Below are 17,604 nucleotides of genomic sequence, written 5' to 3'. Positions count from 1 at the left end.
GACAGGACCCAGTAAGAGGGAGGTGAGGAAAAATAATGGAGGCAGAAGAGACACTGGTCCGTTTGCAAGAGTTAAAGGCAACTGACGCGAACAGCATCAGGTACACAGAGTTGCCCAGTGGTGATCTACAAGGAGAGGCTTGGACAGACCCATACTAAACAGGTGTGGGAGGGACAGTGGCAGTCTAGCCGCGGATTTGACAGTGGATACGGATATGTGTCTATTTACCTTTGCTTGCAATGTATCCTTGGATGTGCTGGAGCATCCAGGAGATAAAGTTATAAAAAACATTAACTATAATCAAACACTTGAGTTCCTGGGCCTGAAGTTATAAGAAAAATTAACTATAATTAAACACTTGAGTTACTGGGCCTGGGGCCTCAGAACCAAAGTCGGGACACCAAGGCCCATTGGCTTAACACGGAGTGCTCTACAGTCTCTTTGGTAAGTAGTGACTGAGGCCTTAGAAACTCATGACCACTCATCTAGGGGCAAATAGAGGTTTCTCTTCATCCAGGGGACCGAAAAGCGATGAAAATGGAAAGACAATGGAAGCAGTCCCATGGGCTCACGGACCATGCAAACCTCATACAACCCTGACACCAGAAGAACTAGAGGGGCTTGGCTCCCACCACCAACGTCTGTAATCAGGAGCACATGAGGAAGTCCCGAATCTAGAGTGGAAGAAAAATATGGAACAGAACTCAAAGCTTATTGGTCAGATAGAGACTGGTGGGACCCTCTCCCCCGAGATTATGACCCTCAGCCCTCTTCCAGGTCTGGACGAGAACCCACACTTCGCGGTAGCATCATCAAGCACAGAAGATAAAAAGGGCAGCGTTTCCGCAGGGACTGAGGGTGAGGAAGGCAGGAGGGGTGGAAATGGGAAACACTGGGCAGCGTGAGGTCGGCGATGGTTCACTGGGGGGAATGAGATGCTCGAGTTGAAACAAAATGTGTATCAACTTCGGAACGTAAAGCGGATGACGTCCTCTGCACCTAAATCATAAGAAAAAGTTGTTTTGTTTTATAATAAAATAACATAAAGAAGAAAGGAGGGTGAGGATAACCGCACCACTCAAAGCCCAGCACGCTGCCAGGGTCGCTGGCCTGTAGGAACTGTGCCCGGGGGGTTGGCTGTGTGTATTCTCACCAACAATGACCAAGCAAACGCTTTTTACGAAAGAAGACTTCAACATGCAGGTTATCCAGTTCCATGAAGCCTTGAGAGACAAGCTATCCCTTTGAGATGGCTGACGCTGCCAGACCGGTGGCCCGAAAAAGGCAAGGCTGGGACGTGGGAAGGCCGCTCCCTCATGTGATGAGCATGACATCAACCGCAGGTTGGCTTCTGAATGAGGAGGGGGCATTTCAAAGGCGCAGAGGGGCGGGGGCGGGGGGGTGCGTGTACGTGTGCATGTGTGTGTGTCTGTGTGTGTATGAAGCCCCTCTACTTAGACAAAAGATGGAAAGCAGCCCCTACTGCTGCTCAGACCCTTGGTTTAAAAAAAAAACAAAAGAGTGCTAACCCCCCAGGGGCAGGGCACAGAGGAGGGAGGGGTCACGGGTCTGGGAACCTGCTCATCTGACAGTTATCCCATCTCCCCGCTGTCCCTCGGTCAGGACATCCGTGTGACCTCGTTAAACATCGGTTTCCCTTTCAGTAACTACTCTCCTTGCCGGGTTTCTGTGAGGAGTGAATGAGCCACCTGACACTGTGTTCTTTTTCCTTCTGTACCTTGACCTCCCGAGATGCTCTATTGTTGACTGAGAGGAGCTACTCGTATTTCTCTGCTCTGTGACACCTGGTTTGGGGCTCAACGTGCCTTCTCAGTATACTCGCTGTGGCTGCTGGGGCTGCAGGCCCAGAGTAGAACGGCCCCAGGGGGGCAGAAGATTGCCCATTACCAGCTCTTCCTCTTGCGGAGTCAATGGGTGGGTTAAAACCGTCAACATCCTGATTAGCAACCAACCACTTAGCCATTCTGTAAGCTGGGCTCCTTCAGTCTATGGCAAGGGTCTTTCACAGTCAGCGCTCCTTGGAGGGTTATTGCATGCCTTTTGTTCCTTTCACTTTATAATGTTTTTTATCCATCTGTTCATGTGTGGATTATTTAACTATGACCTAGTCAAGTGCTTTACAAATGTTATACGGTTCATCTTTATACAACCCTAGCCAAAAAAGCGAGGCGCCCTGGGGGTATTGGTGGGTCATGCGGTGGGCTTCTCAACCACACGGTCAATGATTGGGATCTACCAGCCGCTCTGCCAGAGAAAGATGAGCCTCTCTACTCACCAGGGCAATCCAAAGGGGACAGTACTACCGCATCCCACAGGGTCACTATGCGTTAGAATTGACTCAATGGCAGTGAGTGAGTGAGTGAGTGAGTGAGTGAGTGAGTGAGTGAGTGAGTGAGTGAGTGACTGAGTGAGTGAGTGAGTGAGTGAGTGAGTGAGTGACTGAGTGAGTGAGTGAGTGACTGAGTGAGTGAGTGAGTGAGTGAGTGAGTGAGTGAGTGAGTGAGTGAGTTAGGAAACTAAGCCAGTTGTCACTGAGTAGATTCCTATCCATGGTGACCCATGTGTCTCAGAGTAGAACTGTGCACTAAAAGTGGATTCTTGATTGATTGTGTGTGAAAATACACAAATCAAACCTGCTCTAATTCCACATTTTCTAGACATAATGACCAGTGACATTAATTCGCGGTTACATTGTGTTAGCAGTCTGGTTGCCAGTTCTAGGTGTCACGTCTCAGGATTTTCAGGGACAGGAAGCAGATCTCTAAGCCTCATTTGTGAGACACCCCTGTGTGGACTCTAAGCTTCTAGTTAGCTACTAAGAGCTTTAACCATTTCCACCACCAAGAGGCTCCATCTGGAACTTTCCAACTGCCAACTGCTCTATCCTGGGCACATGGGCAATTCACAATATGTAAGATTATTAAATAAGCGACTGATTTTTTATAAAGCATTAGACATATAGGAGTAGCTTCACATATGGTACAATTATGATCATCAACCATGGAGCTGGTTTATAAGAGAAACAGTGAATAAATTACATTTTGAAAGGCTGGCAATATGGTGCTTGGTAGGGGTGGGCAAGCCAATCCCTGTGCTCTGGAAGGGCCTATTGGCTTCACATCCCTACCTGCTGAGAATGTACTGTCAGCCCGGGAGACCCCACCCCAGGGCCCCTCATTCCCACTTGGCAGGGTCAGGAGTACCGAGCCCCGGACAAGGCACCCAGCTCTCCACAGTCTCTTTCGCCTAAGCTGCTGGCCCTGGGTCACTGCCATCTGTGCATTAGTGTCCTCATTTGTCCCATCAGGCATTTGGGAGGCAAGTAAAGGCCAGAGTGATTGGAAGAGTGGAGACGACTACACCAACACAAGCTCCCCCCCGTTTCCAGAAGCCCCCAGACCTCTCTAGCTAAAAGCACTCAGACCCTTGCAAGGAGAGAGAAGGCAGGAGAGGAGAGGAAGGTGGGTGTGCTGGGTGGCCCATGCATGTCAAGTCTCCCGAGGAGAAGACTCAGTCCTCTCTAAGTGGCTGCCCCAGCATAGCTCGGCTCAGTGAGTACAAGCTGGACGGTAAGCAGTGCCACCCCACGAATGCAAACCCTCTGGGTTGCAAATGATTAACCTGTCTAACTCCCCTGCAGGGATAAAGCACTGCCTTGGGGGTGGGGGGCGTGTTAGCCAGAGGTCTCCTGTAAGTGAAAAACCTCTCTCCAAGAGAAAAGAACCTTCCCTCCCAGCTTTTCAGCCTTTCTTAGTTACTTTTACTGGGAAATCTTTTAAACCAGGTTGGCAAATGATGTCTTGGGATCCATGCCAAGAGGGATTTCATTCTGGGGTGCAGGAGGGTGTGGGGGGGGGAAGAGTAAGGGAGACTCCCCTCCACACCTCCTGGCAGGCCTGCAGGGGGCTGGGGGTGGGAGTCCCGAAGGAATTAATCTATCGACTGGTACATGTTGGCCAAATTGATCACCCACATCTGAACATCTCTAGAGAATCCATTCCCATGGGGAGCCAGGGGAATACACCACAGGATACACCAATAGTTTAAACTGACACGTAAGAATTTCCAACTGAAAGCCTCCCCGGGGCTGGGTGGTGGTGGGGTGTGTTCAGGAACCATGAAGCAGAGATGTCCCAGAAAGCATGGTCCCTGGAGTCTTGCTCTACCACTCCCACACAGCCTCTGTTTCCTTCTCGGTAAAACGGTCCTGAAAGCTCTGGGTAGGCTTGTTGCAAGGTGAGATGAGGTCATTCAGGTAAAGTGCCTGACACAAAGTGAGAGCCTAACGGAGGTTGAGGGCTGGGAGATGATCTTTGGGGATGGAAAAGAAAGAGTCCACAGTTTCACTGGTGGTGTTTATGCTACCCGCTAGTTAACCTGCTGACCATGCCTCCGCCTTTCCCTGCCTCGCAAGACGAAACCCCTGACTCAGTGTGCCCATTTCTACACAGATGCCAATGCGATGCATCTCAGCTCTGGAGAGCATCAAACATACACAGCGTAAACGGTCTCACGACCAAGGAGCCAAAAGAAATACATTTCACAAACTAAGTGCAGGTTTGTACATTGAAAAATGAAAACAATAGAAACGAACAAGTATATAAATTCAAAGATAGCCTATGTTCGTATATCAGAAGGCGTAATATTGAGATGGCAATACTCCTCAAAAGGATCCACAGAGCCAATAACCTTGTCTTTCCCCTGCAGAGCAGCTGATGAGTTTGAACCATGGATGTGGTTGATTAGCAGGCCAGTACTTAGTCAGCAGCACCACCAGACCACACATGTCCAGCTGACCCTAGGACAAATGGGTTTGTACTGAACAGATGCTCTTATATATGGTATATATACATATATATTTCATATATACTCATATGAATGCATATATATGGATATATTACATAGAGAGAGAAGGCACACACAGAAGCTGGATTATATGAAAAAGAATTCAGCATCAGATTTGGAGGGAGGAGTGTGTAGAACCTGCGATATGCAGATGGCACAACCTTGCTTGCTGAAAGCGGGGAGGACTTGAAGCACCTGCTGATGAAGGTCAAGGACCGCAGCCTTCAGTAGGGATGACAGCTCAGAGTAAAGAGAACAAAAGTCCCCACACCTGGACCAACGGTTAGCATCATGATGAAGCAGGGAAAAGACTGAAGTTGTCAAGTACTTCGTCTGGCTTGGATCCACAGTCAATGCTCATGGAAACAGCAGCCAACAGATCAAATGATGCATTGCATTGGATGGATCTGCTGCACAGGACCTCTTCAAAGTGTTGAAAAAGCAAGATGTTACTTTGAGGACTAGTGTGAGGATTAACCCAGGCCATGATATTTTCAGTTGCCTCATGTGCATGTGGAAGGTAGGCATTAAACTGGAGCAATGCTGGTGTGGTTTGTTTATACATACAATGGACTATTGTGCATATTTTCCATAAAAGGAATGGGAGTACTAAAACACCCTACAGCATGGATGACTCTTGAAACACTGTGCGAAGGGAAAGCAGCCACCTCCCAAGGTGAGACCTTGTGTAGACATTGCATAGTTCCACTGACATGAAAAGCCTAGGACAAGCTGATGCACAGAGACCCAGGTCAATGAGTGGCTGTCAGGAAGTGGCTGGCGGGTGGAGGTGAGGGTGGGGGTGGTGCTATCGGGAGTGGCAGTTGGTGGGTATGGGATTTCTTTGTGGAGTGATGAACATGTTCAGAATTACTGGTGATGAATGCTCCTATGGAACCAGTGATGGGTTTGAGCAGCCCAGAGTAACCCTCTATCGACCAGGGCTCCTTATTCCAGTGTATGGATGTACTTATATGAGGTACAGATATATAGATGCATAGACACACACACACACAAACCACTGTACGAAAAAAAAAAAACAACCACCACTGAATTGATTTTATAGTCTGTACAGTATATGAATTACATATAAATAGAGCTGTTTCTTTTTAAAACAAACAAATGAAACTAAGGGGGTGTAGGTGCCCTTGAGGAGTCTGACACTGCAGCTGCAGCTTCTGTTTGGCTGGTATTGTGAACAAACTGTGAATGGGACCCACAGCTCTGTTCCACTGGGTCCTCCTTGCCTTCCTCAGAGCACCACCCAGGACCCGAACCCAGAACCACACTAGCCATAGCACCACAAGAAGGGAATCGAGAGAGGCTCGCATGTATTGTGAATTAAGTATCGGGTGGTGGTGTAAGTGCTACCTCCCCCACAGGACAGGCCTGTCAGAGCTCACTTGGGTCACCACTGTGTTCGCCCCCCACCTCCCTCTCTCCTTCCAGTTGTCAGCACCCTCCAGAGAGAGCGTTAGTGGCTCAGCCTACAGTGCTCGCAGTTCTGGTCAAGTCCACACCACACCTTACTCCTTAGGCCTCCCCCCTTGGCTCTCTCCCTGCCCTCCGGCCGGGCTGATAATAACCAGGTGAAAGCACAGGTCGACTAGTTCCATTTGAACTTCACACAACCAACAGATAATTTTCAGTGCAAGCATATCCCATAGACGGTATGACCCGTGGCATGGTCTGAACCCCCATGCCCCTGGATGGCTTGCATTTGTATCTGCTAAGCCTGGGTAACCAACCCCACCTGCCATCCTCCAGGTTGGTCCTGACGGACTCCTTTGCTCTTCCTGCTGCCTGACTTTCTCTCCCACCAGATAGTCACAGTCCCTGTTCAGAGGAAAGTCTTTGGCTAAACATACCTACCTCATCGCAGGAGCCTCCTCTGACCGCATTATACAAAGGAGAAGTGCCCCGGCCACTCACAATATGTCTGCATCTGACCATATACATACATACTATGTATCGATATGCACACAATGTATGTGGTTACAGCCTTTCCCTCAGGGTCCTGAAAACTCCTTGAGGGTGGGGCTTCTATTCTTTGCTCCACTCCCAAGGCTTAGGGCAGCCTCAGCCTTGCGCTCAGCCATGCGGTAGAAAAATCAGTGAATGAATGAATACTGAATAAATTCAGAAATGTCATGCATGGGTTTCCTTAAATCTGCAAAAAGGCCCAACAAAATAGAAACTGCCAGCCCCAGCCCCTAGGTCTCACGTGTGCGGGATCTGAGCTGGCGGACAAGCCGAGTACAGAAAGGCGGAGGCGGGGCGACCGGCAGCCTCCATCCCGTGCTTGGATCCCGTGCTTGGATCTGCCTGCGCCTCGGGTGCTCGGCAGAAAGACATCTTTTGAAATGAAGCCCCGCGTGTCAGCCTCCCGCGCACGGCGGAGAAGTCCGCTCACCTTTATTTCTTGGTGAACATCACGATTGCGGAAGTTCAAATCCGGTTGCTCTTTCCTGAACTGGTGAAAATAGCACTGCTTCCGCACGTCGTCAAAGTGCCAGCTGGAGTTGCCATAGACGCTTACCTGGCAGACAAAGGAAACAAACCGGGCATCATTCACGGGACCACACTGCCCGCTCAGGACGAGGGCCACCCCGGGCCGCGGCTCCTTCCGAGGGGACGCCACTGGCCGACACCACAACCAGGGGCAGGCACAGCGAAGGCGGGCGGCCGGGCTCCTTGATGGCCACGGTTTCCTTGAATGAGGTTCAAGTGTAGCAGGACTGATGGGACATGGGACCGGAGCTGGACAGGGTGGAAAGTGAGGAAAAGGGACGGAGAGGCTGATGGAAGGTATCCTCGGCCCTGCTCGCTGCCAAGGACTCAGGTGTGACTCAGCGACCCTGCGGGGCAGGGTAGAACTGCCCGTGTGTGTTCCCCAGACTGCCACTCTCTCTGGGAGGAAGTAGCCTCCTCTTCCTCCCGTGCAGCCGCTGCGGGATGCAAACTGCTGACCTTGCGGTTGGCAGCAAACGCGCAACCCAGTCCCCAAGGCTCTTCCAGGACACACCAGCGCGACTGTGAAAGCAGAGGCTTGCGGACCTTGTTTCTATTTCTCTGGGAGATTTTTCCTTCGCAAAAAGCTTGACCAAAAAGAGAGAGAGAGAGATACAAATACACACACACACAGGTGGAAACTCAAATTTTTATCTACCGGTGAATGGATAAACAAAGTGTGGTATATCCATATCCAGACAATGGAATATTGTTCAGTCATAAAAATGACTAAAGAGCTGATACAGGCTAAAAACCATAATAAAATTGTATCAGTTCTCTCTCTCTTTCTATCTCTTTTTTTCCCCCTTAAAAGGACTTTATAATTAGCCACCTTAATCGCTTAAGAGCTGCCCATTCTCCCTTTGTGAACCTGGCCAGCCGTCACTTACCCAGTTGTTGGGCGGGGTGGTCACGCCATCCGCGTGGGTGCAGTTCCGCCAGATATAATAGTCGCTGTATTTCTCCGTCCGGTTCCGACTCAATTGAAACCAAACATGTTTATCGCTGGTGTGGTTTGGTATGAAATCGATGATTAATTTTAAACCTCATGAATGAAAACATTGCAAATGTTAGAGAAAGAATCTATTAGTCTACATGACAGTTAAAGGGGTGGGGAGTGTTATAAGTAAGCATTTGGAGAAATATTTTCCCATCTCCCACCTCCATCCCAAGCAGCTTCTGCTGAATTTACCTTTATCATGTATGGCTGCAACCAGATTCTCAAAATCTTTCATTGTTCCAAAAATGGGATCAATTTCCCGGAAATCTTCCACACCATGTCGGAAATCTTTAAGGGATGATTTATAAAAGGAAGTAATCCAAACTGTTTTTATATTTAAATTTCGGATGTAGTCCAGTTTATCTTGAATACCTGAAGGAAAAAAAGTCAAGGTCAGGGATGGTTCTAAGGTATTTGTTTGATTGTTTTGAAGCCAAAAATATTTGGAATTTCATTCAAACTGAAATCCAAATAGCGAGTTCTATCTACCGCTAACAAATAATATCAAATTAGCCTAGTAGCAATAGTCTTGGGCCTTTAATACAGAATCCAGGGCTTCTCACATGTGGTTTGTGGCCCCAGCATAGGGTAGCATAACTGAATGTGGGGGTCATGGAAGTTTTGGCAACAGGAAAAAGGTTCTGAACATGCAATGACCTGAAAGTCATTCAGAATTCAAATGCAAAATGAATCCGAGGTCTTTCTGGCAGCGGGTACAGATCAGAGCTGGAAACACAGGGAATCCAGGACAGATAAACCCCTCAGGACCAACATTGAGAGCAGCCATACCAGGAGGGTAAGGGGATGGTGGGGGTCGAAAAGGGGAACCGATCACAATGATCTACCTACAACCCCATCCCAGGGGAATGGACAACAGAAAAGTGGGCAAAGGGAGACATCAGTCAGTGTAGGACATGAAAAAAATAATAATTTATAAAGTATTAAAAGTTCACGAGGGATGGAGAGTAGGGGAAAGAGGGGGGAAATGAAGTTGCTGATACCAAGGGTTCAAGTAGAAAGAAAATGTTTTGAAAATGATGATGGCAACAAATGTACATATGTGCTTGACAAAATGGATGGATGTATGGATTGTGATAAGAGCTATACGAACCCCCAATAAAATGATTTCTTTAAAAAAAAAAAAAAAGAATTGTACCAAAAGAAAAAATCCAAGCCCTTTGCCCTTACAGTGAGTCTAAATAAGGTTTCCAAGGGTGTACATCTTCCAGGGAGCAGATACCCTTGTGGTTTTGCACTTACCTGACAGTCCAGCCTTTACCTGACAGGACCATCAGAGACAGGTGCCCGGGTGGTGTAGGAGGTACGTGTTGGGCTGTGATCCCTAAGGATGGCAGTTTGAAACCACCCGGCTCTCCTTGTGAGCCTTTCAATCCCCCATCAATAGGCACAGCCTCAGAAACTCACCGGGGCAGTTCGACCCTGTCCTATGGCCGTGAGGTTTTTGGTTTGCCATCAGGGCTGTAGAAAGTGCTACCAGAAAGGTGCCAGTCCTTGACTGAGTCGGGCTGAGGAAGCTGATGCTGGCTGGGCTGTGGCCCCAGAGGGCAGAGAAGAGGAGGCCACAGGAGGGTGTGGGCAATGGAGAGGGGAAGAGAGGAGCTGTACAGCTGAGGAAAGGGAGTGGGCTGCCACTGACTTGGCATGTCTAGAAAAGCAGAGGAAATCGCCCACGAGGGAGAATGAGCTGGAAAGGGAGGTTCCTGCCAGCATGTTCACAGTGTCTTTGGACTAGCTGAACCTGGATCTTTTTCCTTCTTTGTGTCTTCCACCAACAGCCGAGAATGTATCCGGAAGAGAATTCTAGATGTGCTTGAGGAGAGAGAGGGAAATGACATTCTCTGGACTTGATGCTTGCCTAGCGGGAAAAATGGGTACTATGAAAACTCCACCCAGCGGAGCATTTTTCTGTTGTTTTTTTTTTCCTTGGGGGTGTGTGCGCGTACCCTCTCATATATGGAAGGTGTAGGACCATTTAGAATGTTGAAAATGTAAGACTTCATAGCAATTTTCAAACATTTTTTGTAGATCTAAATTTCTCTTCAAATTATGCAGTACGCATTTCAGAGCACTTTACTTCATACATGGAAGTCCGTGGATACTTTATGTTAAATGTCTCAGAGGTGAAGTTCAGTCCACGCTTCTTTATAAAATAACATTTAACTTTTCTCTTTAGAGTTTCTGTTTCTTCTTCACTACGTTTGCTTGTGCACCTCTTTTGTCTTCAGCAATTGGGTCAGGATGGTGAACATCTCAAACTGCTGATTTGTTAGAACAAATTGTCCTTGTATTGAGTGAAGGTATGAAGAGAGGCCTGAAGTCCATCCCCTACCTCAGTGTATAGCCATATAAATATATGTACATGGGCCAATACCTCTATTTTTGTGGACTGATGTATTTACATATGTACACCACTACGTTTATACCTCTACCCATTGCTTTGCTTCCTAGGTCCTTCCTCTGTTTCCTTTTACCTTCCTCCTACCCCACCATCACTTTCCCCTTATTTCTGCCTCCTGGTACCTCCTCTTAGCTAATTTGCTATTCTCTCTCTCTCTCTCTCTCTTTCACACACACATACACACACACCACTTTCCCTATCTCATCCTTGTTATTGACTCCAATACCCCAGTTGTTCTCCTGTCCATGGTGCTGCCTGCTCACCTCCCCCTTCCCCCACCACCATCACCCCCCAGGGCTCCCCAGGACCATTGGTCCTGCTCCTCTCTCCTCGGGCATGCCTCCCATGCCTATCCTATATAGGTAGGCACATCAACTATTACATAGCCCAAACTTATTTTTTTTTAAAAAAAAGAAAAGAAAGAAAGATTGAAAAGCAAGAAGGAGAAGAGACAGAAGAAAAAGAAAAGGAAATAAAGGAAAAGGAAAAAATGAGCGAGAAAAGAAATATACAGGGGAGGGAGGGGGATGGGGGGAAAAAAAGGGAAACCGAGCTGATTCCAGGAACCCAAGTGGAAGGTGAATTATGAGAGTGATGAGTGCAATGAATGTATAAGGGTGCTTTGCTCATTTGATGTATGCACAGATTGTGATAAGAGCCTTATGAGCCCCAATAAAAAGATTTAAAAAAAAAAAAAGAGAATGCGGACACACTATGAAAAATGTCGCTAACGTCACTGTACAACTTGTATCGAAATTGTTCAGTGGGAACCTGATTTGCTGTGTAAATGTTCACTGGAAATACAGTAAAATAGATTTTTAAAAGGACCCACTTTGGGCCAGTGAAACACAATAAACCAAACGTGGTGAACACACACAAAAAAAGAAATATACAAAAATCCCGGTCTGTTCACAGGCTTTCATGACTGTCCAGGAGCTGCCCCTCCTGGCCTGGAGCCCCCTCGTGGGGGCTCCTCTGGGGGCTGAAGTATAAGTTGACCTAAATATCTAGTACAACACAAACCAAACTCCCTGCCCTCGAGTCGATGTCGGCTCATAGCGACCCTGTAAGACAGGGTAGAATTGGGCCTGTGAGTTTCCAAGACTGTTGCCCTTTACTGTAGTCAAAAGCTACCTCTTCCTTCAGAGAAGCGGCCGCTGGTGGTTTGGGACTGCTGACCTTCTGGACTTCAGCCAACACTACATGAAAATAACCTGGCTTTCTGTGGACAAGCTGAGAGAAGGGTGGCACATGGCGTGTGTTCTGGGTCTCAACAGCTAGATCTTGTGGGGGAAGTGGTCCCACTGTCGGAGTCCACAGGTCAAATACACCCAGAAACACGTCTAACTTTAGAGGCACCAAGATGCAAATGTGTGTTGGCCAGCTCTGACAGCTTAAGAGTAGGTTGAAGGAATGTCGTGGTAAAAGCCAAGGCGCCTCCACATGCCCAATATAAGAGAGAGATCCCTGCAGTTTACTCCGGGGGTGGGGGAGGAGGACAAGAGGCAATCCTAAAAAAAAAAAAAAAAAAAAGAGGCAATCCTCAAGAACGCAGTTCTTGCCTTCAAGGGCCATGCGGGACCTGGAAGAGGCTGGCATCTGTGACAAGGCCCCATCAGAGAATGTCATCACAGCACGGGAGCGCAGCGGCCCAGAGGCCTTGCTGGACAGGGAAGTCAAGAAAGGTTAGTTCAGAAAAGGGCTTGAGAAGCTCCTGAAAGGACTCGGGGGATTGCAGTTAGCGGAGATCAGGAAATATTTTTATTGTTTTAAATAAGATGAGGTGAATGTGAGCAGGAACAAGCCTTTAATTAGCCAAGCCAGTGTTTTCAAGAGTTGGTTTGTTACATCCTCAGGGTTTAGTCTCAGTCTGGACACCCGCTGGGGCAGTTCTACCTTGCCCAAGAGGGTCGCTCGCTGTGAGATGCAATCCACCGGACAACAGTGGGTTTGGGGGTCCTGGATTCAGCGAATGACCACAGATTGCTGTGCCTTTTTTCTATCTTCCATTCCCATGATTGAAACTTCAAAGCCAGGCCCTGAAAGCATTTGCTTCTGAAAATCCTCTGAGCACAACATCCACTCCGAAGCCCAGTTGGGGAGGGTGCTTGGGGTCACCAGGAGGCAGGGCTAACTGGGTAGCTGCTAACAGCCACAAGCATTAAAGACCAAGAGTACAGACCTTTTAAAACTTCATACCTTATATATGTACACATATATGTATATATGTATGTATATATTATTTACACTTAATTCAATAATAGATTCTCAACTTGCTACCCTAACCTTGTCACTTACTGAGACAGTAACTCCAAACTATCACTTTCAAGGCTGCCAACACAAGGTGAGTGGTTGAACCTGCCCCCACTCCATGGGAGACTAATGAGGTTTTCTGCTCCTGTAAGGATTGACCAGCCTGGTGCCCAGCTATCAAAAGATATAGTATCTGGGGGTATTAAAGGCTTGAAGGCAAACAAGCGGCCATCTAGCTGAGAAGCAACAAAGTCCACATGGAAGAAGCACACCAGCCGGTGTGATCACAGGGTGTCGAAGGGATCAGGTATCAGGCATCATCAGAACAAAAAATCTTACCTTAGTGAATGAGGGGGGTAGTTCAGAGTGGAGACCCAAAGCCCATTTGTAGGCCACTGAACATACCCTTACAGAAGGGTCTCCGGGAGGAGATGAGCCAGTCAGGTTGCAATGTAGCAATGATGAAACATACAACTTTCCTCTAGTTCCGAAATGCTTTCTCCCCCAACCCCCACCCCCACTTTCATGATCCGAACTCTACCTTGCAAGTCTGGCTCAACCAGAGGATGTACACTGGTGCAGATAGATTAGAAACACAGGGAATCCAGGGCAGATGATCCCTTCAGGACCAGTAGTGTGAGTGGCAATACTGGGAGCGTAAAGGGAGTGTGGGTTGGAAAGAGGGAACTGATTACAAGGATCTACATGTGACCTCCTCCCTGGGGGACGGACAACAGAAAACTGGGTAAAGGGAGATGTCAGACAGGGCAAGATATTACAAAATAATAATTCATAAATTATCAAGGGTTCATGAGGGAGGGGGGACGGACGGGAAAAAATGAGGACCTGATGCCAGGGGCTTAAGTGGAGAGCAATGTTTTGAGAATGATGAGGGCAATGAATGTACAGATGTGCTTTACACAATTGATGTATATATGGATTGTGATAAGAGTTGTATGAGCCCCTAATAAAACAATTAAAATAAAAAAAGATTGATCAGCCTTGAAACCCCATGGGGTAATCCTAGCCTGTCCTATAGGGTCACCATGAGTAGGAATCAACTCAGCGGCAGTGAATTGGGGGTTTTCAATTATACAGTGCAAAGAAGCAGGAGGACAATTAAAGGAGGAAAAGAGGGCCAAGTAAGAAATTAGAATTGATTAGCAAGCACATAGTTGTCCTTTAACCCAAACTACACCCATGGCCTTTGAGTCGATTGAGACTCATGGCGACCTCGTAGGGCAGAGTAGAACTACTCCTGAGTTGCCTATGCTGTGAACGTTGCAGGAGCACACAACACAGCCTCTTTTTTATCTGCAGAGCAACCGGTGGGTTTGAACCACCAACTTTACAGACAGCAACCCAACGCTTCATCCACTGTACCACCAGGCCTCCACTTTGTGAGCATTGTAAATTCAACACTTTTCCCTGGAAGGTCTCCAACAAGTAACATTCATCATCTGGTAGAATTGCTGAGTGACTTTTAAATACCATAAACAAGGTGACATTTGGCTTGACTCTTTTCACAGGAATGTGCTTACTGCACAATCCAGGTGGCCATTGGCTTTGGGAAGATGAGAGCCATAAACCACCTTGCCCCATCCCCTCCCTCCCCGAGCTCTCCCTACACCCACCTTTCAGATCTCCGTTCCCATCCATGTCGCTGTCCTTGAAAGACCTCGGGTAGATCTGGTACATGGGCCCTACCTGCCACCAGTCCAGGCACTTTGGGGAGAGGGCGATGATGGCGATGGTGACGCCGGTAAGCACCAGCACGGAAGCCACGGTGAGCCAGAAGAGGACCTCCCGCGGCACCCGGTAGCGAGCCTGGCTGGAGAACTGAAGCAGCACCTCCTTGGGCATCCCTGCATATGGCTTCGTGGCCCTGAGGTCGGGGTCCTGCACGGGCAGGGCGCAGGGCTGAGGGGTATCCTCTGGGCTGCCAGGATCTGGCTGCCTCTCCAGGATGTCTTCGTTTTGGACAAACCCGTTGTTGGTCCGGCATCCCTTCGTGCTCTCTCGGAGCGAGTCTCTCCCGCCTTTGTCCGCAGCCATACCTCACCTCTCGTCCCTGCCCGTGCCTTCCTGCAGTCACAAAGGTGGAAAGGTGCCTGGCTGAGTTGCCTGCTAGTGTAATCACATCTGCGTGGTTTATAACTAAACCTGGCTGGACTTTGTTCAGTCAAGGGAAAAATAGGGTAAAGATGAATGGGGTTTTAAAAAGTGTTCTTTTTAAATCTCTTCTAGGGAGGTATAGAAAAAAGAAACAATTGCTGGATTTTTGCAAGGGCAAAAGAGCTTTTTTAAAATCATTTTATTGGTGGCTCATGCAACTCTTATCACAATCCATACAAACATCAATTGTATAAAGCACATCTGTACATTCTTTGCCCTCATCACTTTCAAAACATTTGCTCTCCACTTAAGCCCTTTGCATCAAGTTATCTTTTTTCCCCTTCCTCCCCGTTCCCCCTTCCCTCATGAGCCCTTGATAATTTATAAATTATTATTTAGTCATATCTTGCCCTGTTCGGCATCTCCCTTCACCCCCTTTTCTGTTGTCCGTCCCCTAGGGAGGCAGCTCCTCATTTTCCCCCTCCCTCATGAACCCTTCATAATTTATAAGTTATTATTTTGTCATAACTTACACTGTCCAATGTCTCCCTTCATATTTGTTGAGGGTCCCCGCCTGCAAATCCTAGTGACAAACCAATATAGTAGCTTCAACAGGGTCTGGAGGCATGCATCCACACAGTTCTTATTAAGCCACTTTGTTGTATTTCAGTTTCACGTTAAATAAATGCCTTCCGTCTTGGGTCCTACTTTCAGAAAAGGAAGCAGCTGCTCATTCTTCAGAGCTTGTCTGGCAAGTTCAAGCGCTTTGCTGTAGGTAAACGTTAAAGAACAAGTACAGCAAGGGAGTTAAACTGCCCTGATCGCATTGTGCTTTGCTGCTGGGCGCCAGGATGTCTACTGAGCATGCTCGAAAGTCAGGCTCAGAGCCAGGAAGGGGCTAGGTGGACGGCACACCTGGGTGGGCTCCAATCAGGGCCAGGTGAGTTTAATTCAGCCAAAGGGGTCAACCAGTACCATCGACCAGGTCTCCCAACGGGTGCCCTGAAAAGCCAGAAACTTTGAGACTAGGGGCCCACACCGTTCCAGGAGGCCGCTCTGCATCCAGGCTGTCGCCCCCGCAGCTGTGCTGCAGTCTCCTCTTTTCCAGCTGCTCCTGGGCTGGGCTGCAGGTTTGTCTGACTTCAGGTTTCCACCTGTGGGTGTGAAGAGCCCTAACGGTGCCTATGTAAAACCTGAAACTCCTGTCCTTTATAAAAACCCACTTGGATCACAAACCAGGCTTCGAAGTGAATTCTTTCTCGTGTGAAGCCGAGGGAGAAAGTTGGGGCTTTCTACCCTCTGTGAAGAATTCTGTCTCCGAAACCCACAGGGCAGTTCTACCCTGTCCTGTAGGTCACTACGAGTCGCCATTGACTCCGTGGCAGAGTTTGGGGAATCTTTATGGAAGCCGACTGCCAAATCTCTCTCCTACCAAGTAACGGGTTCAAACTGCTTGCGTCTGGGTTGGCCACCAATGCTTTAAGCAGGGTGCCACCAGCCCTCCTGCCATAGGAAAACCATCCTTAATCCCAGTGAGTCGTGTCATCATTGTCAGGTATAAAATGTATTTGCAAACGTGAGGAAAACTAGCTCTCCTTGCCTAGACGGTTCATCAAGTCTTGAAGGAATTTGGTGATTTATGGATCTTGGTCAAGGCATTTTGTTTTTTTAATTTAATAAATAAAGTGTGATGCCTGGCTCATTAAAGACAGCCACAGGGGGCAAACCACCGACTTCTCTGTGAGAGAAAAGATCTGGATCTACTCATTATCCTCTGACCTCTGATTCTTGGGATATGAGCCTCCAGCCTGCTACGAGACCCACAGATTTGAGACAGTCTTGCCTGCACAATTGCTTAAGTCATTTCCTTGAAATTAATCTCCTTGTGTGTGTGTGTGTACATGTTTATGTTTATGTTTCCTGTAGAAAACCAAGTCTAAGACAACTCCCATGACTCAACTTGTCCCATGATGGACAAGTCTATAAGGTCAAACAACCACAAGGAAGTCTGCACTCTCCTCAACTATTAGCTGCAGGAGATCAAGGGTAGCCTTTGCCCAAGGATAAAGCTCAGCAGGCGGGAGAGCTAGGACAAAGGGCAAATGGAAAGGAGACATGCTGGGAGCCAGTGTAGGGACTGCAACCCAGGTCACAAACAAACCGCATCTGGCATCTGAATGATGGCGACCACTGAAGACACATGGACTGCCAAGAGGACAGACAAGCCTGCCTTCAATGAAGTGCAGCCAAAATGCTGCTGCTGCTTCTGTTGGTCTTTGCTATGACTGTATTAGCTTCTCTTAAGAAAACAGTGTTCTTGGCACATAATTCACACATCCAATTCAATAATTCAGTCATATGCAGAAAAGTTGTGCAGTCGTCACCGCAATCAGTTTTGGAACATTGTCTTCTTTCTTGTATTTGTTATGAGCTCCCCATC

The 17,604-nt window shown here is 47.9% G+C and overlaps 1 protein-coding gene across 1 annotated transcript in view; it reads right to left on the bottom strand.

Moving 5' to 3' along the window:
• The window catches only part of SLC3A1 (solute carrier family 3 member 1), a 41,896-nt gene extending 26,792 nt beyond the window's left edge, over positions 1-15,104 (bottom strand). Inside the window, exons 1-4 of the mRNA XM_075535806.1 lie at positions 14,684-15,104; positions 8,570-8,749; positions 8,268-8,422; positions 7,280-7,405 (exon numbers count right to left, since the gene is read on the bottom strand). Of these exons, the coding sequence (XP_075391921.1) occupies positions 7,280-7,405; positions 8,268-8,422; positions 8,570-8,749; positions 14,684-15,104 (882 nt within the window). The remainder of the gene's footprint in view (positions 1-7,279; positions 7,406-8,267; positions 8,423-8,569; positions 8,750-14,683) is intronic.
• Between the last annotated feature and the right edge of the window lie 2,500 nt (positions 15,105-17,604).

This window comes from Tenrec ecaudatus, chromosome 17, assembly GCF_050624435.1.
Source record: "Tenrec ecaudatus isolate mTenEca1 chromosome 17, mTenEca1.hap1, whole genome shotgun sequence".
Lineage (NCBI taxonomy): Eukaryota > Metazoa > Chordata > Mammalia > Afrosoricida > Tenrecidae > Tenrec > Tenrec ecaudatus.
This window is presented reverse-complemented; position numbering and strand designations above follow the sequence as displayed.